At 42.6% G+C, this 26,836-nt stretch overlaps 1 protein-coding gene across 9 annotated transcripts in view; it reads right to left on the bottom strand.

The window, feature by feature from the left end:
* Nucleotides 1-26,836, bottom strand: part of MTCL1 (microtubule crosslinking factor 1) — a 99,908-nt gene that overhangs the window by 34,098 nt on the left and 38,974 nt on the right. For 4 of the 9 annotated variants that reach the window (XM_065752023.1, XM_065752026.1, XM_065752028.1 and 1 more), the window contains exons 4-6: nt 15,119-15,178; nt 8,038-9,360; nt 6,910-7,065 (exon numbers count right to left, since the gene is read on the bottom strand). In XM_065752023.1, coding sequence (XP_065608095.1) covers nt 6,910-7,065; nt 8,038-9,360; nt 15,119-15,178 — 1,539 coding nt within the window. Of the gene's footprint in view, nt 1-6,909; nt 7,066-8,037; nt 9,361-12,932; nt 13,011-15,118; nt 15,179-26,836 lie in introns of all 9 variants that reach the window. The other 5 variants (XM_065752020.1, XM_065752024.1, XM_065752025.1 and 2 more) reach the window with 3 other exon arrangements.

The following is a 26,836-nucleotide window of genomic DNA, read 5'->3' as shown; positions in this document are numbered from 1 at the left end:
TTTCTGTGTCCTCCATTTTGTCTCTTTCACTTCAGATCTTGCCTGCAGCAGCGTGATGCTCAGCCAGGCTCTCTGCACACACACCAGCAGTAGCACCAACACAAAACACTCCGTCACCGAAAACCTGCTTCTCTGAGTAAAGACACACTCAAAGAAGAGATCCCCTCAGGCTTCAAAGCACAGTTCCAAATTCTCTGCTGGCCAGTGTCCAGCAGGCTCCAGACTCAGCAGCTGCAAGGCCTTAAAGCTGGCTCTGGGACTGCTCTCAGAGCCTGAATTGCCACCTTTCCCTCCAGCCTGGGAGAGCAAATTCAGCCACTGCTGTTGCTTTGGCTGCGGTAGCCCTGCTGGGGCAGTTTTGGTTATTCCAAAAGTATTTGTCCCCAGAGCAGATGTTCTTCTCCTCCTCTAGGGAAGAAACTGCACTCTGCTGAGGAACAAAAGTCACTTACATTTACTTTCTAAGCCTTCTAAATTCCTTCTCCATTTGATAATTGATACTGATGTAGTGCCTGATCTAGGTGTTGGTAACCCTGACCACAGCAGGGAGCTGTAACTGGATGATCTCCAAGGTCTCTTCCAACCCAAGCCATTCTATGATACTCTTACTGACCTGTGCACGTCTGTGCTGTATGTGAAGAAGTGACACTTCAGCATGCCAAAAGGCATCAGAAGGTGACCAACAGAGAGCTGACACATTATCTGTCTCACTCATTTGTTAGGCATGTGGTAAACAAGAACCAGTGTACCTAGTTAATTCAGGTGCAATTTTAAAAATGCGTGTTCCCTCTTTCTGTGAATTCGAAATTAGTCAGAATTGTGCTAAGTCCATCTGACAAAAACAGTTACATATGGCAACTTCCTCCCATGGGTAATAAACATGTACAAAAATCTTATGGTACACCTCAAGCAATGGAAACAGCACAATTCTAGTAAAAATTAATATGTTGTTAATTTAAAATGCACATGAAGTATAACTGATCTTAATATGACAACAGTCATAGGACTACATATATTGGCAGATAGAAACATAATTTATCTTTGGACTCCTGAAATTGGAAAATGAATCAGAGTAGCAAAAGCTTTTTCCAAGAAGGTAAGGTTTGATATTTTCATTATTCACTTCCCATTTGTGTTATCCAATGAACAACCATTTGCTACAAGATCACATGTTGCAATTTAGAATCATGCTAATTGGGATTACATGGTTACATATACACTGGGAATATCATACATCTACATAATTAGGACATGAAAATGATAAACTTGTGCAGTTTTTTTTTAAAAACATGCAGCTCATGCAAAGCCAAGTTCAGGAAACCTGGGCACTAGGATTACATGAGAGCTTCTGGAATTACCAGGAAGAGATTAAATGCATCATAAAGGCAAATATACTATTATATGCACACTTAAGAGTGTAAATCCTTTTACAATTGCTTTGCCTGTTTAAGCATGATATATTTTTATAAGTGGTAAATGTGTTGAAAAGCAATTAATGCATGACTGCAGAGCTGCACAACCTTCTCCCAACACAACCTGAGGGTTCTTCATAGCCTATCATTTCATATAATGTCATGTCTATTAGGAGCAGTGGGATTAGTACTGCTCAAATCAAATGAGGCTGCTTAAGGGCCTAATGGATTACTGCTAAATGTCTGGATAATAAATGAAGAATACATAAAAATGTATCAAGTGATATTTGTACATGCAACTCAGGCACCTGACATTGCATTGGTGGATGCTTGTATGCTCCACATAATCAGCTGGACGCAGCCTGTGGCACAACTGTGGTGTGGTTTTGTTTTGTTTTGGAAAATAACACTTCTACAGAATCAACATAGAAGTTGATATCCTGCTGACTTCCATCCTTTCTCTCCTTTTTCTCAGAAATGGGTGTGCTACAGGAAGAACAGAAAACATCCTGAACGTGAGGGCCACCACACAATATACCGACACCACAGTAACAGACACAAACTCACTACGAGACACAGAAACACACTACAATTAGGAACTACAAGCTAATACTACTCCATCACAGCATCACAGAAACACCCGCACTTCATCTGCAGCTCCACAATAATAAAAAGTTTCCAATAAAACCCAATTATCACTTTTCTAGAGGTACTTTCCCCTTGTCATCCCAGAAATGAGATCAAGTGCTTCTGCTAAGCCACCTTGTCTCAGCTGGTGTCTCTCCAGAACAAGCTAATTGGCGCCGGTGTCTTTACAAGAGGATAGTCAATGCCATCCACCACCACAGTTCATTCCACCAACACCTTTCTGCCCCTCTTGGCAAGTTGAAGGCTTTTCAAACTATTTTATGGCTCATACATTCTACACTTCTGTGATGACTGGTTTACTATGATTACCGTGAAGTATGACTTGGTTTTATTTGCATGTTTTCTCTGTTTTAGCATAGCTAATTCAAACCTCTATTTGTCTCTGAATTTAATTATATGCAACAACCATGAGTGTTAGGTTCCACAAAATCATTCTTTGCAGCCTTTTTTCAAAATTGATGGAGTACCATAAGGCCTGAGGAGGCAGGGTAGAAAGATGCTCTGCAGTATTTGTGTACAAATGCAAGGAAGACGGAAGAAGAACATTTTATGCTGCTTACCTGCTGCTACCTTACAATGCCTCAGACCACACAGCCTAAAAACGACTAGCTTTTTACACTTTACAGCTGATCATTGCTTGCATACAATAAAGCAGATTTGATAGCAACTTCCAGTGCCTTTTTAATACTTTTGACATGCAATACACATCCATCTGAATCCTAAGAGGCTACTTCCAAAGATGTACTCTTATCCTCCCCCATTTAAAAATACATGATCTATATTCCATTTGCTAGTGCACAACAGGTACTGTGTGGTTATTTCCTTGTGCTCATATGAAGAATCTTTGATTCTGTGAAAACACGAAAACGCTTTGCTCCCAGTCTTAGAAAATCCATCTCATTGTATGGATAGTATGCAAAGTCTTGACTTCAGTTAGGGCTGAGATATCCAGATTTACATCACAAAGGCTCTTTTAAGTCATTATATGGTCAACCTTTAGGGAACATTGCATAGCAAGAAAGAACACAATTCATCAAAGTAAATTATTCTTACTGCCTCTAATCTTGGTGGGAAGGAGTATGGCCAGCTCCAGCTTGTCTTTCTTCTTCCCACAACTCTGAATTGGAGGAACACTGGACACTAAGAGATGCGACTTTCTATGTGATGCCTACTTTTTTTTCTTTTTTTTTTTAACTAAAGAAAATTCACAAATTAGAAAATAGCCAGTGTTTCCTTTCTGAGAAAACAAAATCTTAAATTAGGGCAAAATAAAAGGATGTGCAAAAATTCAGTACATGGCTGGGAGCTGCTGTGAAAGCCACCCAGCTGAAAAGCTCTCAAGGGGAATTATGAAAGCTGCATGGAAGGAGTACAGACTCTAAAACATCTAAAAATAGAACATCCAAGATACAGATAAAAATTCTCACTTGTCCAAAATGGATCCATATCGAAGGTTTGATTCAAAGCAGGTGTTAAAGTGACTTGCCTAACTTGAACATCACTCTATCTGATTGGTTCACACTTAACCCAGAAATTAATTCACAGTAATACAGCTGCTTCATATTTCTTATGGGCGCAATAAATAAGAAAAATGGGATAAACAGATTAACTATGGCCTAGAAGAAAATATTGCTCAATGTGAATTCTTCTTATCTACTACCAGATCTTATGGAAAACTTGCTTCTGAAGACAGGCTCTCATCTTTCCTGCTGTACCAGCTTTTATTCTAAACCTCTGGTGACAAATTGCACCTTTTAAGCTAAAACAAACCAGTGGTTCTTTTTCCACAAAATTTGAGGAACTGAAATTTTGTGGCATTTTTGTACATACAAACAAATTTGCGAGCTTTTAAAGGCCGTGTATGAAAATAACCACAGTATCCAAACATAAAATGCAAAGATGAGTACTTTTGCCTAAGGCAATACACACCCAGGTAAGTACAGAAACGATAACCTGTCACTGACCAATGAATCTGCTGGTATCAAACACTGCAATAAGATGTATTCAGACCTTTGAAAGAATGATTTTTTCTTCCCTAGAATGTCTTGTTATCTCTGAATAAACACGAGGACTCTGCAGCCTGCTTTAAGCAAGCTGCATTTTGTTTATGGCCATTTCACTGGTTGAAAGGCCATTAAAATTTTAAATTAAAAAATATTTATTGTATTTTGCACCGTCTTCCATTTGCTGCCATACTAATCATTTGATTTGTACCAGGCATTTACTCCACAAAGCCCTGTGTGTGTTACCTTCTTTAGTTCCTCCATGCCTGTCAGTTACAGCGACTCTCGCCTCATCACTTGCCTTTCTTTGGGTGGTGAAGAATGGCTTCCCTCTCCTACCATAACTGGGTTCTGCTAAAATCATGAATAATGGATTGAACATCCACCCCAATGGGCTCCAGCCTCCTGCAACAGCAGCTGAACAGCTTGTTTCAGCAAGAAAACAAAGCCCCGCTCTTAAGGCAATTTCAAGACATAATTTCCCTTGCACTATGACTCTAACCCACCTCTTTAATATGCAAATACATTCTAATAACACTGTTGCACTAACAACTGCAGTGCAAAGACCAAGCAAAGGCAGATGCTTACAGTTAGGCTACAGGATAGTTTCAAGCAGAAGTCAGATTGCATTTATTGTTCTTAATCAAACAATTAGGCTCCTGCCATGCTTACTTTTAAAAACAGGGAAAATAGCTAAATGGAAGCTGCTCAGCATTGCTTGGGACATTTTCAATTTAAAATTCAGTTAGGAAAAGGTTTTTCTTGCTTATAAAGAAATCACTTGCCTAAATGAAAAGAAACGTCTTTGCCTTATGCTGTAAGAAGACAGTCAATCAACCTGTCCCACTGGACAGTGCGACCACTTTAATTTCATAAACTAAAGCAGATAGTAGCTTACATATGGGAATGGAAAGGTTTGAGTCTCCCATCAGAAATGCCTGATGTAATAAAAAAAGTGTCCTTTGGCATTAGAAAAATATTTCTTTTCCTTTTATCTGGCATAAAATAGCAGGTTTTTTTACTAATGCAGTGCATGATATTAAAAGAGAAAAGAATTAGACCAATAACATTCAGAATTATTTGGAGAAATCTTCTGCGTCAGTTAGCATTAGCTATTGGAGACTATTGCATTTCTACTGGCTGTGCACTCACTGAGAAGTTTCAGTATAAAGCAGTGCAGTATTGGTTATTGTTTAAGTAAACCTGACTGAATCAAGCACATTGTTTTTGAAGATTTTCTCATTCAGGACATTTAAACTCCATCCTTGCTCTCCTTTTCAGCACAGACCTCAGCTGGATATTCTCTACCTTTGATTATACTTACTGGCTCATGCCTTGTCAGGCAGTGGTCAGATCTACTCAATCTGTGTTTAAACAGTTTTCTGTACATAGTTTACATACCATCTCATATTGGGAAAGGAAAAAAAAGAGAGATTGTGCCCAAAGTACCCAAATCCCTAATCTTAACAGAGGACTCACATACATGTGGCATTATAATCATGTTCCTGATCTAAGGTAAGAGGTAATTAATAAAATGACAGAATTTAAACAGAAATACTATAAACATTTGCTTTGATCATTTTCTGACCTAATCTAACGTGACTACCGACCAATACAACTGCAAAAGGATCCACACTCAACTACAAGGTCTCTTTACCTCATCTTCCCATTATGCAGCTGAAGAAGCAAGACTTTACCTTTCAGCCAGAGAGTTATGGTGTCCTGCATTGAACAGACATCCTTTCTAAGGCTTATTATTGCTGGTAAATGTGAGAAGTTGACAGACAATCTGCTGAACAAATTAATTATTCTAATGCTACCAAAACTCTATACTATCAGTGTAGTTTAAAACACGCAAAACAAAACCAGCAAAGAATTACCTGTGTTAAGATGAAGAGTCACTCTCTCTTTGGTATTCAGTACAGCATGTTGCTGTTTGGCTAACAGCCACCCTGATGCTCCCTCTTCCTACCCCTGCTTTCCAGTGCTTATTAACACTTAATGACAAATACAGCTGTCCCAGTCAGCATTCTCCTTTCTCCAGACTTAATCAGGGGCTTCAGACTTACTAAGGCCTCTTTAGAATTAAAAACATATTAAAAATCTTCCCTTGCTAACAACTACTTTACCCACCACAGTTTCAAGGTGTATTTGGCCTGCTAGTGGCTTGCAGAAAAAGTTCTCCAGTGCTCCAAGCTTGCCTTTATGAAAACAGACTGGAAATTGTCTTTTTCAAGATGAGTTGCAGTGTCTGGACAAGCTATGTTCATGACTGAGGCTGATAAGGCATCTTCATGGATGAAGATTTAAATAAAAACTGATCAATGTCTTTGATGAATGGAAAAGTACTCAATAACCAAAACAATGGAGAATTCTGCTTTAAATAAGCTTTTTCTTGAGAGCTGCAGGTTGCTGTGCTCCCATGCACATCAGCACCAAACCCTTTCCAGCGCAGACTACTGCCACACAAAAAGCAAAGTGGCTGCTATCTGAAGACTTTCCAGATTGAAAAGATCCAGTAAGGTGAATTCTGGAGTTACAGAAGCATGACCTGATGTCAGGGATTAAAATCTCTATTAGAGATTGTTAGTTATTATACTTAATTGCACTAAGACCCTGAGCCACATTTTCCCACTTTTGCAAAACTACTGGGAGCAGGTTGACGAGCCCACAGTCAGAACCAATTTGCCTCTCTGAAATTGTACAGGGGAGAAAAGAGGTCACCAAGGTTTTTACAATATAGGTGCTGTGTCTTGTCCAATTTACTTCCCCAACCCCTGGCTTCTATTCCTTATAACCTGGCTAAGGCAGCAGGAGGCAGTGAGCAAGGGGTCTGCTTTGCTGACCTCTAGACTGAAACAGCCCTTGTCTCCTGGCCTGTAGAGTTTTATGTCTCCATCAGCTCTGCGGTGTGGGTCGGTGGTGGCTCGCTGGTGGTGAATCTCTCGCTCCTCTCCACGATCTTGTTTGAGCTGCCACTCCTTCTGATCCCTCAGTTTGGACTGTTAGGTGCATGGGCAGTTTGTAACAAAAGAACAAAAGGACAGGAGGGAATAAAGAAAACAAAAATGGGTAAGGTAGATGACTGAAAAACTACAAGACAAAGAAAAGCGTGAACAGAAAAAACAACTTAAATACAGTGGCATAAGAAAGTGAAGAGAACAAAACCAAAATGAGGATGAGCAAAATGATGGGCTGAAACATCTGAAAAGCAAAAAAGAGAAAGAGAGGAAAAAAGAATGCAAACACTGGTTATGAGGCGCATGCAATGAGGATGCATGAGTCAAACCAACAGCAAGCATACAAGTCATGAAGGATACGGGATACAAAGCTCTTCCTTCCTTACTTGTGCTGTGCAGAAAAGCCATATCCAGTGTGGCAGCTGTGGCAGTTTAGACATGCGCCCATAGGCAAGGCTTTAGGCAAGGCAGTCCTTCGCTGGCTAGTGCTTCTCACCCGCTGCTCAGTTAGGGGAGTGAGCTGTAAGCAGGCTTTTCAAAACACATCACTTAGAAAAAGGTGGTTGGATTGGGTTCTTTTGGTAAGGCTTTTGAGAACACGCCTGACCCTTTTACCAGAGAGCACAATAAAGACCTCCACACATTTCTTAGAAAGGTTGCTAAATTACTTTCATTAGGATTTTTTCTTTTAATTATTAATCTCCTCTTTCACAAGGAAACACTGCTGTTACGGACAAGAAAAACACAAACCTCCATAGCACCGGTGGATTAGCCTTTTTTTTTTTTTTTTTTTTTTTTTTTTTGCCACGAGGAACCGCCTCTAAATCAAAGGAGTTGTGCAAACAAACAAAAGAAAAACCTATAAAGTGTCTGTTTTAACATTACACACTTTAATACATTGCAGGTCTGAAATCATAACAAAGCAGCTGTGAGGAAAATTTAGCTCTAGGGTAGCAATGCCAGCAAGAAAGAGAAACGATAAATAGAAAGAAGGCAAACAAGAGGTTGGCCTACCTGGAAGTCTGTGATTAACTCCTTCCCCAGGTTACCAATGGGAGAGTCTCGTGACATGGACGTCATTGTGGATAGGAAACTGGAAGACTCTGTGAGATGGGGAAGAGGTGAGAGGTCCTCCATCTGCTCCTTAAGGCCCTCCCCTATGTGATCAACCTTCTCCAGGAAGGTCTGTAGCTCTTTCCGGAAAGATTTCATCCTGGCGTTGATGGTGTCCAGAAGCTCTGGTTCACTCCTTTCTCCTTTTCCCTCATCACTTTTGAAATCGTGCTCAGTGGATGGGCTGCTGGTTATATGCACCTTCGCATCATAAATCAAGCTGTCTGTGTCAGTGATAAGACGATCTACGGTCCTTTCGAGGCGCTCAGCCTCACGTTTGATGTTAATTAAAGACTCAGTGTCCTCTTTCGCTCGCATGAAGTCAGTGGAGCACAGGTCACTAACTTCTGATGGCTTTCCACTCCCAAAACCTGATGTCTTCTCATATATCTCCTCAGAATCACTCTCGCCCCCGATCGGCCCCTCTCTCTTTGGCTGGAGTGGGCGACCTTCTTCACTGTCACTCTCCTTTCTCCCCGCATCGCTGTCAGCATCGCTGTCCCTAGGGCTGGAAGTGCGGAGACCCAGGTGGGAGGCAAGATCGTACCGCTGCACATTGGACATCAAGACCCTGTTCTCATACTGTAGCTTCATCACTTTCCCACTCAGCTCGTTGATCTGCAGCCTGGCAGACTTCAGCTCCTCCTGCAATGGCCCGCCGCACTTGGACGCTGCATCCTCCAGCCAGCCTGGTTCCTGGCCTGGCTCAAACTTGAATTTGTTCAGCTCGTTGGTTAGCTGTTTGTTGTGATCCTCAATTTCGGAGATTGACCGCCTCAGCAGTTCTGCTTCCTCTTCCACAAACTGCAGGTGTCGGCGCAGCTCTGTGGCCGACTCCACAGAGTCGCCGTAGGGTGAGGTAGGAATGCTTGAAATGTGGTCCCTGCTGAGACACTCCTTCTCATACTGGCACCTCATATCTTCCATCTCAGCTTTAATCCCCCTGTTCTCCACCTCCAGTTCCACTATTTTCCTGCCCAGTATGTTGGCCTCCTCCTCCACCAGCTTCAGCCGAAGCTTCAGCTCAGCCTCTCTGGTACTGGGCGGACCTCCAGCCTCTCCTGTAGGCAGAGGACTGTCCACGTCTCCATAGATGGATTTGTACTTCTGGAGCTCCTGCTCAAGCTCGTCCTTTTCTCTCCCCAGCTTGGCCATCTTCTTACGCATCAGCGCTGCCTCCTCTTTGGCAAACTGAAGCTGACACTTCAAATCAGCACTGTCTTCCTGCCAAAAACAAGCCCCCCCCCCCACCAAAATGATGTTAGAAGAGAAGCACAAGCAGTTGCTCGCTTTCCAAAATCTTCTCCTTCCCACCCTCTGAGCCATGTCTGCTAGGGAGGCAAACAATACAGAGACAGTGCCACACAAACCACACAGCTGACACATTTCATGATTTGGTCCTGGTTAAATCTGCAAAGCAGTTTGACCAGAGTTAAATAGAGAAATGAAAATCACTGGGCTAGTGCGAGTGTTCAGTGGTGCAGGAGTGCCAGTGCAAAGGTGCTCATTGGTGCTCAGAGTTTAGTTTTTCTCCAATGCTGAGCAAATTTAGTGAAAAAGGAGAACAACTACATTGGAAAGGTGCAGTGATTTGTTGGCACTTTCTGTTCCATTTATTTTTTACGATACATTTGCTCACTTTTAGCATCACAAAATTAAAGAACACTCCAACAAATTTCCTTGTCATAATCCCAAATCCTGGGCTTCTTCAGTTTAGGAAGCACAAAAACATGTGTGAAGCATCACAGTTGCCCTGCAAAGTGAAGAAGCACTTCACTATGTTCTCTAACAGGATCTCACAACACTGTGAAATAGATGGAGTACCTAGCACCCTTTCAGGATAGGAAGCACTACTGCTGTCACTGCTGTTGTTATTATTAGGATGGAACAGCACGTGATCACTTTTTCTGCTACAGATAACTGCTCACAAGGGAAAACACAAGAAAAAAAATGAAAAATTCATTAAACCATAATTACGTTCAAACCCATCCCATGTGAAAGCCTGCATTTTTTTCTGAAATTACCAGTATATTAGATGGGAGTTTAATTTTTTTGGTGTTGGGCATGTTAAAAGTGAAAACTCCAGTGTGCATTGTGCTGTAATTGTGCTGAAATAAGAGATGGGGTTAAGTAAATTCTAAGCTGATGAACAATTTCTTTGCGTGAATCACTTTCATGAATTGTCATGGAGATGCAGGCACTTGGCCTTGTAAGAGACACATTTATCAGCATTAGCAGCATAATGGAAGGCAGGCTTTGAAAGATGATCTCTCGAGACAGCAGATTTCATCATTGTTGTTAGGCCATGTGGGCATATGTGCAATTATCTATGGAAACTTTGATTCAGTCTCTGTGGCACTGTTGTCTTTCACAATCACCATTTTCTTACGATTCCTAAGAATGACAACCAAATCCAGAAGATAACATGACTGATGTTAATTGTTCACCCACATCAGACTATTAGAAGCAAAAAATTACAAAACTAATCATGGCTCAGCAATCTGAGGAAATAATTTAATTTCTTAAGTACACAGTCCTTGCACATTGGTAGTGGTGTCTTTCATGTTACCTAGATTAATTTCTCCACGTCCTATTCAAATATATACTCTAATATATATATACATCATTATGAATTATGTCATAATTTTAGCTGTTAATATTGTGTCTGTTAATACAGACACAGAAGTAATCAATTGTATATTTCTGAATTCATCAGCTTTCCTACTGATTTTGCTTCATGCTTCATGTGATTAAAACAAAACAAACAAACAAAACCACCTTATATGCTACTATCATAATAGGGCTATGCAATAGTCAAAGTTTCTATTAATATGTGGTTTTCGGTGATTAGCAGGAGTCTGCTTATCAGAAAGCTGCCATCAGCTGCCTCACTAAAACTCTGGTCATCGTGTTTCTGGCACCAGTAATGTGAGTTCTGTGTAAATGAAAGCAAGACGCACATAACCAACTACAAGCAGAGTCCACGAGGTGGCTTTTTTTTTCCATTCTGTCTTCTCACACGTACACATTTCCTTGCCATGCTGACATAGATGTGCAAACTTCTTTTCTCTTTGTAAGTCTGAATTGTAAATTAAATATCACATAAAAGATTACAAGGAAAGATCCATTCAGAGCAGTGTGGTAAAACAGTACTCACAGATTTCCTTACTCAGCTGTTAAAAGCTTGGAAATAATTGCATCTGGCATTTCCCTTACTCTGTGATTCAGTGTCCTCCATGCTTGCTGTCCAACTTTGGGTGTGGGACCCCAGCAGCCAGTGCCACTGCCTACAGCAGATGCACCAATGCCTGAGGTGAAATGCAGCCCATGTATACATCTTACCCATGGTTCTGAGTGGCTTCTCCAGGAGAGCTTCTCCTGGCTGGATTGCCAGTACAGAATGCACCCACTGCCTCATATTTGAGACAATGCACGGAGTGCTCTGAAGCTTTTGATGCTTCAGTGGATTTGGGATCAGGCCCATCACTGCACAGATCAAGCTCAAGGCTTTCATGGAGGTAGCACGTTATTACAGCAGGACAAAAACAGTTATAAATGTTCTTCTAATGACATTATTTTATCACTAGGTTTTGTCTATGGAAAAAATAAATACCACATTTCTAATTTTCTATTTTTTTAAGAGCTGAAACAAACAATATATTTTTCACTAAACAAACACAAGCCTCACACTGAAAAACAGAGCTGATGGATGTTAATCTTGCCTACTAAATATGGATCCCATCTGGAAAGGTGAGAAAGCTCTAGATCTTCCACGCTTCTCAACCAGGGAATGTGACAACTGAAAATCCCATTCCCCAGATAGCTTTTTTTCCAAAGGAAAAGAATGGCCAGGAAAGATTTATCAGCAAGATCTAAACATGCCAGAAGGGTAGGACCCCAACCTTCATGCATCTGTCCCTCTGAAACTTTGTGTACAGAAATATCAGTGATTTCTTGATCAGTTGAAATCAAATGGAAGGAGCAAGAGGGCAAGGCACCCGTACAGGCTGGTAGAGTTTTGAAATATAAGGCAAACTATGGTGAGGCCAAATCACAGAAATTACTATGTTTGTTACTAGTTAAAAACAAATACAATGAAATCCAAAAATATAATTAAAAATATAGAAAGGAGAACACAGTCTTCCATCATTCTGGAGGAGCAAGAGGTTCCAGTCCCAAGAGGTGGAAGCTGGACTGAATGTATTTCTATATTTCACATTCAGAATGTGGACAGTTTCCTAAAAAGTGTATGTAGGGCAGACTGTTTTGGAAAAAAAAAAAGGACAAATGACAATGCAAAAATGTAGTCACTAATGGTGCTCATCACGGGCTTTAAGGATCATTAAGGGTAAATGGGAATTAATGATAACTGATTGTGCATATTTGCATGCTATAGCACCACAGCTTTGTACAGCACTACAGAGAGATGTTAATGAAAAAAAAAAGACAAAAGGAGAAAGCCCAGATGCATTCTAAAAGAGTCTGATGTCTAACTTAGGCAAATGGAGAGTGCAGAGATAAAGAAATGAAACTTAAATGAAAAAAAAGGAACTTATATTCATTATGCAATGTAAATGACATGATGAGAACAAGGAGCTGATCAAAAACTCCCAAACATGATATTTCTTTTCTGGCAAAAAGACACAAAGATAGATAGAGACCAACACCATCATCTCTACCACCACCGGCTCACAGGAGTGCCAGGCAGAAGATGGGGAAGCGTGTCCGGTGTTGTGGGTTTGACGACAGGGCAGTACGACCAGCACCCAAGCACCTGGTGAGCACCAGACTCCTACCTTGCGCTGGAGAACCACTTTTCTCTGTGTTTTGCCTGGTGCCTGGTACTTCCCAAGAAGCTCCACTTTGCAATTCTGCTGAATAAAAACTTTTTTCTTCAGTACTGCTAGAGGCAGGTAAGCACAACTAACAACTCTGCTTTTACATGACTTGTAGACAATCAGTTTAACACATATTTAAGCTGTGCCTTGAAGTGGATGTGACGCTGCCACTCATTTTCCTGATGAGCTCCCAGTAACTAGTAATACCAGATCTGCCTTGTGTTATACATATCTGTAATTATGCAGGTGCACAGACTTATGCAATCCAAGTCTGTGGTCACTTTTCAATCACCAAATGTGTAATAGGGAAGAAGAGAAAGACAAAAAGTTTCACACTGTGGGGTTAAGTAAGCCAAGCCTTCACCTCCACGGAATCTCAGCTTAGGTGTGTGAAACTATGTTAGTTATTTAGGGTGGCTACCCTTGAAGAGCAGTGCTGTGAACCTGCCTGGCTGTGTCTGCATTAACCCCTCTGAGCCATGACCCAAGACCCAGAGGGTGCTGGACCAGGCTGGGCACTTGGCGTGGTGTGCTCTGGTTTCAAACAGAACATTCCTCTACACCAATACCCAGGTTTGCAAACTGCTCTGGGTAATGACCTGGGAGATGGCTAGGACATGGCTTGATAGGATAGAGCATGTCAGTATCTAAGATTTTTTTCTCCATCTTTCCTGCCCTAAAGAATTGCTGGAAAAAAAAAAAAGAAAAAAAAAAAAAAAAAGTCCACCTTGTACAGTGCTAACACAGAGGTTTCCATTTTCAAATGCAAGTCCTTTGCTTGCATGATGTACGCACATGTGTACATGCAGAGTGAAGTCTTTTTCCCTGGGTGGTTTCTGGGATCATGTTCTCATGTTGTGAGTGGTGCAGAGCTGACTCTGGGTCACTCCATTAATTTTGTGAAATGTTTTCTAAGGCTTTCAGAGGCAAGCAACAGCTGCTCCTGTGCTCCAGATCTCCAGTGTGTGGATTTGGGCAGAGGAAGCAACAGGATGAATTAATTTTCTCTTCACTTCTCTGTATGTCCAGGAATGAGGGAAGGAAGGAAGGACAGTGTCTCCCACAAACCCCAAATGACTCAAAAATGACTTCATTTGTAATTTCCACGTATGTGCACATATATATCTTATACATGTATCTTACAGACTTGCAGGAAAAAAAATTTCTCCTGATCTCTCTGATGACTTAACTCCCTGTAACAGGAGATGCAGGAAGAAAGCCCAGTGCCCCATTTTAAGGTTTGTTTCGGCTGTACTTGTACTCACTCCACAGGCATGCTAGCATTGTTCTACCCCACAAGAGGAGGCTGCAGCCCCTGGACTGCCCACCCCACTCCTTCAGCTGCACATGGAGCCCATTTCAAGTGCAGCATGTTCTAATTTATTACAGCTTTTATTACAAATCAATGGGATTTTAAGGTTCCATCAGCTCCAAGGAAAACCATACGTCTCGGTTGCGTGCACTGAGCCTGCCAAAAGGGCAGCAGGGGAGGCTCAACGTTTCTCTAGTGAAGATAATGATGCCACTCTTGGCTCCCTCTGCAGTAAGGGGAAATGCTATCCCCACCCCTATGTCTATAAACAGTAACCATATGGCTGCTGGGAAAGACTTCAACACCCACTGTCAGCACAAAAAGCAGAGGAAACAGGGCAGTGAGGAGGACCAGCCATGGGGACAATAAAAAAAAACATTTGGATGCAGACAAAGGGTCCAGCTCGGGCTCTGACCTTTACCTGAGCTGGGGGAAGCAGTAATCTCAAACAGTTGCTGCCATCTGAGGACCGTGCTGTCTGCCAAGCCGCTCCTTAGTGCAACAACTACGGCACCACGTATAAATTTAGCCATTCCCTAAGCTGCGATCCAATTACTGTGTGAGGCAAGGTGATTTTCTCTTTCTGCAGGAAACCTTCAGCCTGGCTCTGCTGATGAACGTACAGCAAACCCGATCGCTGCATGGTTTTGAGAACGCACTCGTGTCCTAAATTGCTTCTGCATTATCTCTGGGAGTTCTCAGTAGATTAAGGCCTAATTGCACTCTAGTTAATGTGCCTGATGGCCCTGTCAACACCCATAAAAAGAAATGTTGAGCTCTATCAGGTGATTTAGCTCCAAATTGCCAAATTGCACATTTTTGAAAACCTTACCTGGGTAAATGCTTTTTTTTCTTTGTGCATTTCTCTGCTGCCTCTTCTCTTCAGGGAACTCTGAAACAGAAGCATTGCTGGGTTATTGATAAGCCAAGCACTGAGTCTGCAAGTTTGGCAGAGCCCACCACCATAAAACTAATTGAGGGGAAAGCAGGAATATTCTCCTGAGCAGTGTGCATTTCATTTTTGGTATTAATCACTAAGAAAACAAGATTTTCATGGTCTTGCCAGTGGGTTTTGCAATGCACAATAATTCCCCCCCACACACACAAAAAAAGGAAGGAATAAAATTAGTTAAAAGTTTACAGAGATGAGAAAACCTTTTTCTTCTCTTATGGACCACCACAATTTTTGGCAAAACTTTCTTTTGGTACAAAGCAATGATTAATGCTTGATTAATCCAGGGCAGAAGTCCAAGAACGTTACTCACAGTGGATGAGAAACACATTGTAGAAACCTCAGACAAAAGCAAAACAGAAAAATAGAAAGTCACAGAATCATAGAATCACAGGGGTTGGACGGGACCTCTAGAGACCATGGAGCCCAAACCCCTGCCAAAGCAGCTCCCAAGCCCAGGTTGCACAGGTAGGCATCCAAGAGGGCCTTGGACGTCTCCAGAGAAGGAGACTCCACCACCTCTCTGTGCAGCTGTGCCACTGCTCTGTCACTGCACTGGGAAGAAGTTCCCATGCACAATTGTGCAGAACTTCCTATGCTTCAGTTTGTGTCAGTTTCCCCTTGTCCTATCACCTCATACTGCTGAGAAGAGTCCAGCCTCGTCCCTTTGCCTCCCACTCCTTAGGTATTTATAGATGCAGATCAGATACCCTCTGAGATCTCTTTTTTCAAGGCTGAACAGACCCAGGACTCTCAGCCTTTCCTCATAAGGGAGGTGTTCCACGCCCTTTACCATCTTTGCAGCCCTCCACTGGACTCTTGTCTTTTTTGTACCAGGGAGCCCAGAACTGGACACAGTACTGTAGGTAAGGCCTCACCAGGACAGAGTAGAGGGGAAAGATCACCTCCCTTGAGCTGCTGGCCACGCTCTTCTTAATGCACCCCAGGATCCCATTGGCCTTCTTGGCCACCAGGGCACACTGCTGGCTCATGGCCAGCCTGTCATCCACCATGACACCCAGGTCCCTCTCCTCAGAGCTCTTCTCCAGCAGGTCATCTCCCAACCTGTACTGGCGCATGTGCTTATTCCTCCCTAGGTGCAAGACTCTACACTTGCTCTTGTTAAACAGGCACATTTAAGCTATGTGGCGTAATGTTGCTAATGTCCTTGCTAAGAAATACACAAGGAGCCCAGATAAAAGCAGGTGAAAAAAAAAAACCAAATCAACTATTCATGTATTTCTGTAAGTTAGATTTGAATGTCATTTCAAATCTTTACATCATTTATAAGCATTTTTTTAAGACAAAGTTTATGGGAACTGTGTCATCGCACCTGCTCGGTTCTTGAAACCACACCTCCAAAACACAGCCCTTCTTATGAGGGGTAGATGGAGCTCAGCCACATTACAGGTGTTTCTCTAACCCTCCCAACATTATGTTTTAGGACCAAGTTCAGACTGGTATAAGATTTATTTAGAAATAGCAAAATGTGACTTTTGTTGGTTGAAGTATGTCAGTATCACAGTAGGACAGTAGATGTTAGGCAAAAAAGCAGCAAGCTGGACTTGCATGATTCAAAGCTGGCTGCACCACTCTGCTGCTGCCCAGAGTTTCAGCTTCCCTGGATCCTGCTCCATGCACACAGGAGAAGCAAAAAAAAAAAAAAAGGGCTCTTTGGCTTGAAGAACCTTGCCTTCAACTAGTTCAAGGTCCCTTCATAGTGGCCTATGCCTCTGCTTCTAACATGGCCTTCAGTAGCTGGCAGCACCTTTGTGATCAGAAAACGTTTTGCTTGCTTGTTCCTCCAACAAGCAGCAAAGCAGGCTTTGGCACATTTCAAGAGAAAACAGGAATATTTCAATCAGTAAAGACAGAGAAGGCTTGAAGGGTGATGCTCTCTAATAATCAACCCAATGTTGTGTCCTCTTCCAGTGATTACTTCTATTTATGTTTGCTTTATGAGGGGCAACTCCCAGCTGAGGTGAACCTTTGGCTGTCACAAGCTTATCTGCACCAGTGCAGCTCCAAGGGGCAAAATACCTAATGTATTTATATACCAAATATACCAAAGTACCCAATGTTATTGCAGGCCAGGACTGCACATTTTTGGGGTGTACTTGAAACCTAGGGGTGTGTAAGTGAGGATGCAAACTTGCAATGGGCTGCCCAGAGAAGCTGTGATGCCCCATCCTTGGAGGCGCTCAAGGCCAGGTTGAATGGGGCCCTGGGCATCTGAGCTGCTGGGGGCAGCCCTGCCCACAGCACGGGGTGGGACTGGGTAGGCTTTGAGGTCCCTTCCCACCCAAGATACTCTGTAATTCTACAATTCAAATCATGAGTTCAGTTAGGCTCAGGACAAGGTCATAAGCCTAGCAGCAAAGAGGAAGAAGAAGGAAGGAGAGGTATCTTACTAATTAGTTAAGGTCCATCATCAGCCTGTCATCAGCTAAGTGAGAACATGGTGGGAGCTTGGGGACACACACCGTGCAACTGCAAGCAAAAGCTTTCTGTGGCTTTGTGACTGTTAAGCTATGCAGCTACTACAAATTATAATTATAGCATGCTAAGACAAATCTCTCCTTCTGCTCTTTGTTATACACAGTTAAGTAGTTAAAACCAATTCATATGCAGCACCATATGCCCAAGACATATTACAGTTTGGTTTCGCTAATCTGCTCTCTACTTTAATCTCGTGAAGTCCTATAACTAATGAAGCTATGTTAGAGAAATGTTCATTTTTGTTAATGGATGCTGAAACAGTTTAAGGAAAAAAGACCTTAAACACTACAAACATATGAAAACCTGCTACACAAGCTTAGCCAGGATAAACAGTTATTGCTTTCCCTTTTTCTATTTTCAGTGCAGCATTATTCTGGAAACAGAGATGTAACTCCAAGCAGCTGCCAGCCACAGTGGCTGCCCCAGCCCCCAGGGCAGGTCACTGTGGCTGAAGAGCCACGAGGACAGCCCTACTCTCATACCCATTGGTCTTTGTGATTTCAGGCAAGGGTAGCATAAGCAAGAAGCAAGAGGATGCTGTCAGTTTGTAAGCTCTTGGAGTCAGAGATGAGTTTGTGCAGAGTCCTCTGTTCATAAAAACCAACAATGCTGGAGATGCAAAGCCTTGTGTAGGATCCTACAAACATCCTACTCCAACCCAGGCAAAGAGCTATGGTTGAAAACATCCAACCTGAGAAGCTGGATGAGTTGTGGTGTACAATGGGCAGTAACGGAGCCTCTGCTTGGTTGTAAGGAGTAGTACTTGGAAAGCAAGGAGAAAGGACGTAAAATTTAGATAGGAGAATTGGATCACATGATAAGCAGATAGCAACCTGGCCTTGGGAGCCTTACACTTCACTCCTCAGGGAAAAAAATGGATTTCACAGATCCAGAGTAACAAGCTTTTAACATAATGTCATAGACGGGACCTTGCCTCAAGCATTTTCACACCAGTCTGCTGGATTTGCATGAAAACCTTCTGATCAGTGCTGGATTGGGAGAGTGCTTTATGTTTCCATCATGCAGTGACTCAACTCTAGCTTGTGTTACAACATGCATGCATACATATCTCTGGGGGCAATCAGGGGATGGCATGGAGAAAACCCCACCTGTCAGTGCAGGATTGACACATAGGGATGGCCTTGAGGGACTACTCAGACCAGAGTTCACTAAACCCTGTATGAGAGCAATGAAAGATTTCATACAATGAAATATGCTGCTGTGCTTCTCAGCTGTGTGCGTGCATGAAACACCAACCTACAGTGCTGATGTTTCTGTAGGACTGAGGGCAGAAGGTGCCACTGAAAAAAGAAATAGGTGGAATATACTATGAGTCCAAGTGATTTAAAATGGTACAATAAAGGAGCATTTCCCTTTGAAGTACAGAAAATAGGCACCAGAAGCTGATATGAATTTAATGCTGGAAGGAACATTTCATTACTACTTAGAGACTAACCAGAGCTGGCTCTCTACCAAAATATCTCTCCATGACAGTTAAACAAGATTTTATTAGTCATTTGGATAACATAGCCTCTCAGGAAAGAGGTTACTCAATGGAAATTTTCTACCATCAGTTTCGCTGCAGTCTGATTTTCAGCACACCTCATAGCTACTAAGGAGAGTTAATACCTGGGGTTAATAAATTGCCAGGTGTTCTAGAAGTTCAACTTCCCCGAAAGATATTAGGATGTAGTGACTACAGAACTAACAGCAGGAAGAGATACAATTATTTGCACTTTAACTAGTAGCCTTAAGAGAAGAGGAAGAGATAATTTACATCTTTCATCAAATTCCAATTTCACAGATTCAGAAAGTGTTGCAAATCAAGCAATGAGAGCAAGGAGAAAGACTGCCCATGTGAGGAACAGCAAGCAGTAAGTCAGCTGACTTAAACTAGAGGTTCAGCACAACTCTGGAATAAAGGGTGAGTTAACAGAAATCATAAATGTAACACGATATACTCTGTTATAGTACTAAGCCAGGATCTGGAAAGGCTGGGAACAGAGCTGTGGACAGGAGGCAGTAAAGAAGGACTTGGAAAAAAGAAGATAGAATCAAGAGCTGCTTGGAGCTGTCAGCCTGTCATTTTATTTTCTACTATTAAAAGGAGTGAGGCATTTTGGGTGCAGTCTGGCATCTGCAGGCAGTTGATATCATATATTCATCAAACTGAACCTGCAAAATCAAGTAGTCAGCCATTGAAGTGACAGTGTCTGCAACTTGAAAACAGAGAGGCTCTCTTGGAAAGTCTGGCCCTGAAGGCAATTTCTGTCACTGTGATGTATGAGGAATTATGCACGAGCATCACGGTGGTTTATGAGTTGTATAAATAATGTTCCCTGCACAATGATGGCTTGCTACCAATTGCTTTGAAATGGATTATCACAAATTTCATTTGCATTTATTAGAAAATACTGCCAGCGAGAGACCTCTGAAAAAAAAACCTGCATGAATGACCAAATCCACTTGCTCTATATGCCCCAGTAGCTTATGCAGGCTGCTTTCAGATGACTGGTTTCTGTAAGGTAAAAGCTTCAGAGCTGCACATTGGCATTTCCCAGTGTGAGCTACTTCTGGTTAGATGCTGAGACCCTCCAGGTCCAGCCACAAGCAAAACACTCAGCATAACAGCACATGGTTGACTCTAAAACTCCATCACTGCATCAACTCCTTCGCAGCAGTGGTCAAGCTGAAGGTAACGGTGCACAGCAGGAATGTGAATTAGGAGAAAGCCAGTTTCAATTCCAGCAGGCAGTTAGAAGGTGGATTTATTCCCAAGTGATGTGAAGCAGTGTTCATTAACTGCAGCACTAATTACTACTCGGGAATGACTCACCACTGGTGTTACCTGTACTTGCCCAGTTTGGTAGATAAAGACAAAAACTGTGCAGAGAACTAGCGCTCTCAAAACATCTGAAAATTTGTTTTGCTGCCATTCCACACACTTCAGTATTACATTGGTCACTCAGGGAGGATATGATGGGAGAACTTCCACGTGGACTCTCATATATATCTATGGGATAGCTGATGGAATGAGAAAAAACAATGAAATCCTAATCACTTTTCAATTGCTGTAGGCCCTTACAAAGGATATCTCACCAAGCCATGATAATAGTAGGTTTGACGCAAGTGATCTATATCTGCATTCACCCCCATGTGTGTTTCATTTACTGGAAACCTCCAAATGCTGCGATATCCATCATTCACATGACCTAGCAAAGCAAGCCATGTCTGAAATATCATAAGCATTACAGTTCAGAATAAAAGCCATCCCTTGAATAAAAAAGCAGCAAAGCAGAGCAGCTTTCAGTACCGGCTTAAATTTCCTTAACCATTCTTTCCTCTATTGTGCTGAGCTTATGAATACGGGGCTTTGAAGAAGCCTCTTTCTTTTGCTCCTTTTACCAGCACACAGCATCAGTTGTCTCCCACGGCTTCCTGGTGCCTTCTGCATGTGGACTGATCCCCCAGTGATAGCAGCCAGGCCGGTGCTTACAGATAATTTGACACAATGGATCAGGAGGAAGCAGCAGGGCTTTGCTGGCTGCCTGGAGCCTTGTGCTGAGCAGGCAGTGCATGGGCATAGGAAGACAGCCAGGCTGGCCCACAACAGGCTACTGCCCCTCGTATTTCCTCCGTGGGGGTTGATGAGGGGACCTGAAAATAATTGAGCCATTTCACAGAATCATAGAATCATTTTGGTTGGAAGGGACCCTTTAAAAGTCATCTACTCCAACTTCTCTTCAATAAACAGGGACACCTACAGCTATATTAGGTTGCTGAGAACACTGTCTAGCCTGACTTATCAGTAGAATAGCTACATGATAATCACTATAGGTATAATTAGTAAACAGTTAGTAAATAGTGATGCAATAGTTATTATCGACACAATAACAGAAATCCCAGAACAGAAAGGTGAGATCTCAAATTCTGACTGGTATATTGCTGTCTGATGCACTGCTGCTGCCCCTGAGCCAGCTGAACCACCGCCACTGAGCACCATCCCACAAATGGGCCACGAACCACATCAGCTCACACCCCTTCTGGGAAGAGGTCACACAAAAGCTAGAGCATAATCCCAGAGGTATGCATTGTGCTGACACCAACTAGGCCTGCTGGTGTGACAAAGCAGCAGGCAGCTCATGAAATGCACTGGGCAATGCATGCACACAAACACAGCTGTCTCAAAGTTGCCTGCCAACACACAGAGTGTTTGTTCTCTGCCATAAGATCATATGCAGAGCTGCAAGTCTGGTGCCTGTAGTTCAAGACAAGCCTCAGGACACTGAGGAGATGGTGACCCTGGCCAAGAAGAGAAGGGCCACTCTCTACTCCTGTGTTCCCTCAGAAATGCCTTACAACCCACACCTGTTCAGTGAGGCTGCAGAGAGCATCCTGTTGTCCTGCCAGAGCCCTTCCACTGAAGCTGTGGAGCAGTAACCAGCCAGGGCTGGACTTACAACACTGGAGGGATTCTGTTCAGAGAGGGGATTCGAAGTTTGTGCTTCTGAAGGAAGACAGCACAAAGCATTTGCTGCTGACCAATGTACATGCAGCACAGCATTTCCTGAAGCAGCTGGATTAATTACTGGCATAAATGTGTTTTTTCAGAAGAAAACCAAGACAGCGAAATGCACACAGGGACAGACACCTGCTCTCCAAACGCTTGAACATAGAAACTTGAACATTGCACTGAGAATGCTTGAACATTGCACTGAGAAAAAAAACCTGTAGAGTTTGTCAGTGATGGGATGAGCAGAGCTGTGCCTTGGACAGTTCTGCTAAAGGAAAGGAGGGGAGCGGGTTGAAGCTCCAAGATTTTACTGTGTCAGGAGGTTACTGCAGCAATTTGCAGCACCAGGAGAGGAGAAAACACACAACTCTGAAATCCCTGCAGTGCCTAGGGCACAGGTGTAAAGAGCAAATTGAATAGAAAATTTAAAAAAGAGAAGTTATATTTTTGTAACTCTTAGCAGAGAACAATACACTGAGCTGCACAACACCTGCACTTTCTGTACTAATTTATTGACACTATGGGACTGTTTATATCACTGGGGATGGAAAGAAAATTTTTCCATGAATAGACAACTATAGGTACAACTATATTCAATCACTCTTGGTTTAGAGAACTTGCTGTTTCTATTAAGTAGTAAACAAAATTCCAAGGAAGCGAAGAGATTAAAGGCCAACTGAGATGATCTCTGGTGAATATGTCCCAGATAGGCTTTGTCATCCTCAGTCACTCATCTATTTTAGGAATACTCCACTCTGACAAAAGGTTTCTATTTTTCATCTAGATGGTAAATTCACATGCTAACAGTTGGCAACATTTTTAACCCTCAGAAAACCACTAACTGTAAAAAGCATTCCTATGTACTACTCAATGCACATAGCAGCTTACTGACAGGTGATGTGTCACCCCAAAGACATACATATCTATCAAGCAATGGGAGTCACAGTTCAAGCACAAATAAAGTCAGTTCTCAAATGATGCACAAGACACCAACACCCAGTCTTGAGGCAACAGCTCCTGCCCAAGGAAGGAAGTTGCTGCTTGAACTTAGTTCTTAATTGCACCCCACTTGGGGTCTAGCTGTTGCAATACAGACTTCCTTATGAAATCTGACATGTTACTTCTAGTGCACAGCTGGGGCTGGTTTTTATCAGCTTCTGCTAAAGAAACCCATAGACCCCATCAGAGCGTCCCAGGGAGGGCAGCATAGCCAGGAGCAGCCCTGGTCCAAGGCAGAAGGCAGCAAGTGATGGCATCAGCACTGTACTAGGACGCTTTGCTTCTCCCATTTCCTAACCTTTCAATTGACTAAATTCTAGTCATATTTTATATGGTATATTTATTGTTAAGATAATAAATGATAACTGAAAACACTTGGTTTTGACAGCTTTCTCTGACAGGCTACAAACGATGGCCTTTTCTTTGTACTTTACACCCCTGCCATAAAATGGGGCTTTTGCTGAGGATATACCCTTTTCATCAGTGAAGTGGAAAATCCCAATCCAGATATCTGGACAGTGCTGCCGCACACCCAGTCTCAGATACAGAATGAAATTTTAAAAAGTGAGCAGTGATCGCAGCCTTCACAAAGCACTGACTCCAGCTGCCATGCCCTAAGCCTGCAATCACGCACCACAAGAGGGGTCTGAAGATGGCTCGTGAGGCAGCTTCTGAAAAAAATTTTTAGACAGTAACTTCAAAATCCTTCTCATCCCTCAGTGCTCGGCATAAGGATGCACATCAGAGCAGGAAGATCTCAGTGTGATTTGTATTTATTTGTCTACTACAAAACAGCAGTAGACAATAGAGCTGGGAAAATATTTTGGGGAAGTGCCTTTTTGTTATACTTACTTACTGACAGAAAAAAAACACAAAAACACTAGAAACCAAAGAGATAATATGTTGGGTTTTTTTTGTTTTGTTTTGTTTTGTTTTTTTTACTATAAATCAGCATATGAAAAACGGAGATTTGACCAAGTACAAGTAACTAAGTACCTGATGCTGCTGTGGACTACAGTGTGCCAATATCACATCAACATCCACTTTTTAACAATTTTTTACAAACCTCATTTTCATTAGCTCCAGTGAATCTCAGACTAGGGCCTCAGGCAGAGTAAGGTACCATCCACCTTCTCTGAAATGGAAGCTTTCAGGGGCCCAGGCAGCACAATGTGGATGCTGTAGATAGGTATTAATTGTCACTGATCCACAACTACTGCTGCGCTGCTGTGATTAAAAGCAAGACAGCAGGGATGCCTGATAAGAGGATGCAACCAAGACTCATCATGACAGCAAGTATACCAACTGAAGACTGTTTTGCCAATCCTGAAGAAATAGCACATGCAGACTTTCTGGGGGCCTGATAACTCTCCCCCCTTGGTCAGGAATGACCAAGCACAGGCCTTTGTTCTGCTGTGGGGATGATGTGCTGGATGTTGCCCCAGCACCACTCCTCCCTCAGGTCACCCTCCTCAATGTCCCTGGGCAGCACTGGGCTGGCAGCAGCAAAGTGACACGACAGGGTATCTGAGCCCATCGGAGGATCAGCTCCTGTCCTGAAACATGTCAGCTTGCAGAAAATAGGATGTATCCTGTCTTGGGTGCAGAAGATTAATGACAATGAATGATGTGTATGCAGCAGAGTGAATAATGGCAGCCTGGTAGAGGGACTGCCAGAAACCCCACCATTTTTTTAGATCAGATGGCAGAAAATACTACTACAGTGGGAAATTCATGCGATTTTCATTTTTCTTAGTTAAAACACAAAAATTGTTTCTCTCTACAATTTCAGTTCTCATTTCTTTCTGTGTCTTCACCTAGCTGGAAAAGGCAGCTCCTTACACTATCCCAAAGGGTGGCACAGCATCACCACTTAAAACAGGGGCACAAACTGCTCCCTTAATGACATTTGAAAGGAAGTGGCTTTTGCAAACCTGACCTTCTCCAGGTACGTTGTGCAGGGCACCCAGAAAATGCCAACAAGAAGCCACAAGCCAGCTGGCTTGTACCATTCTTGTTCAAAGAATGCATATAGTAGGACAAACCTGCCTTCAAAATCATTTCAGGCTCTGGGTAAGCAGCCAGGCATGCCCAGTCCCAGGCACACACGCCCTCACATGCTGTGAGGCTCACCAGGGGCAATGCCAGAAGAACTCTTACTGACCACCCCAAATGCCCTGGCCAACATTCAGTTTCCCAGTTTGGTGTCACTGTAATCTTTTTACTTTGCATATAGCAAGAATGAATTCCCAATGCATTTACATGCGAAAACCTGGGAATGTTCTTTGGACAGCATTCTCATGGGTTGAATTTTGGGTAGTCCTGAGTGGAGCCTGTGTGGGACTCAGTGATCCTTATGGGTCCCTTTCAGCTTGGGAAATTCTATGATTCTTTGTTTTCTGTCCTGTACAGCATTACATATCCGGATCATTCTATCTCTTGCTGCTATGAATCCAATAGTGAGTAGCATGCACTGTGAGATGAAGTAAGTGGGCTCTACATTCCTTTCAAATGATTCCACAGAGATTCTCTTTGAAAACTAAAATTTTTAAAGCATCCTGAACACTTCTGAGGCCTTAAAAAAAAACTCGCTACGTCTGAATGTGACAATAGTAATAACGAATCCAAATAATTTTTATTTCTAAAGAACAAAGTGACCACGTAATACTACAGCTCTTCAAGCTTAAAAGCTGTGCTGCATGTCCTGATGCAAGTGGCTCATTGTTAGTCACGCAAGGCCTTCCTTCAGTGGGAGAATCACAGCCCTATTATGGCCAGGACCAATATTTATGCACACTGTCAGATTTCAGACGGCCTGTCTGAATGGCATGCCCTCCTCTGGCCTTGCTTTTCTTCTCTTTAGGCACTTCTTTCTTTCCTCTGCCCTCTGACTTCAATGTTGCTTTTCATAATAAGTGGGAATTTAACCAGGGAGCCTCTCAGCAAACTTGCATATACTATTTTTCAGTTTTCACAGGGAATTTCAGACATATTCATTAAGACCCCAGGCTGGAACATTTGGTCGCACAATGAACCTGCATGGAAAGACACTTGCTGGCAAGGGCTCAAGAGCTGAGCCTGGGGTAAGAGCCGAGGGAATGGAGGAGCTTTTTAAAACTTTGCAGTTATTGCAAAGAGTAGCCTGAAAATCCTTGAGGCTACCAGCTGATTGCACTTCTATGAAACGCTTCAAAAAGCTGCTGTGAAAAGCTTTGCTCTGAACCAACTGTTACTCCCCCAAATTTTTTCCTCTAAACACCATTCTCTATACAAGCCTGGGGAGGCTGATTTTTCTGAGAACGCTCAGGGCTTTGCTCCTTAAAGCTCTATATAGGGGCCTCAGTGCCAGGTGTTCCACCAGTGCCTCCAGCACCATGGCTGCACTGACACATTCCCAACACAGAGCAGTACTGCAGGATGCACTGCGCAGTGAGAAACTGCACGGTGTCTAATGCGAGAATAATCTGCAGAAGCAGTGTTTTCCTTTTGGCTGGATTTTAACAATGAATGCAAATGCATATGGGCTTTTATAGGTTGAATGTTTCTATTCAAATCTTTGGATTCAAAAGCCTCTTTTTTCTCAACCA

The sequence above is a fragment of the Cyrtonyx montezumae genome, unplaced genomic scaffold (assembly GCF_038088225.1).
Source record: "Cyrtonyx montezumae isolate F1298 unplaced genomic scaffold, pur_monq_1.0 scaffold_8, whole genome shotgun sequence".
NCBI lineage: Eukaryota > Metazoa > Chordata > Aves > Galliformes > Odontophoridae > Cyrtonyx > Cyrtonyx montezumae.
The sequence above is the reverse complement of the archived record's forward strand: the minus strand, read 5'-3'. Positions and strand labels throughout refer to the sequence as shown.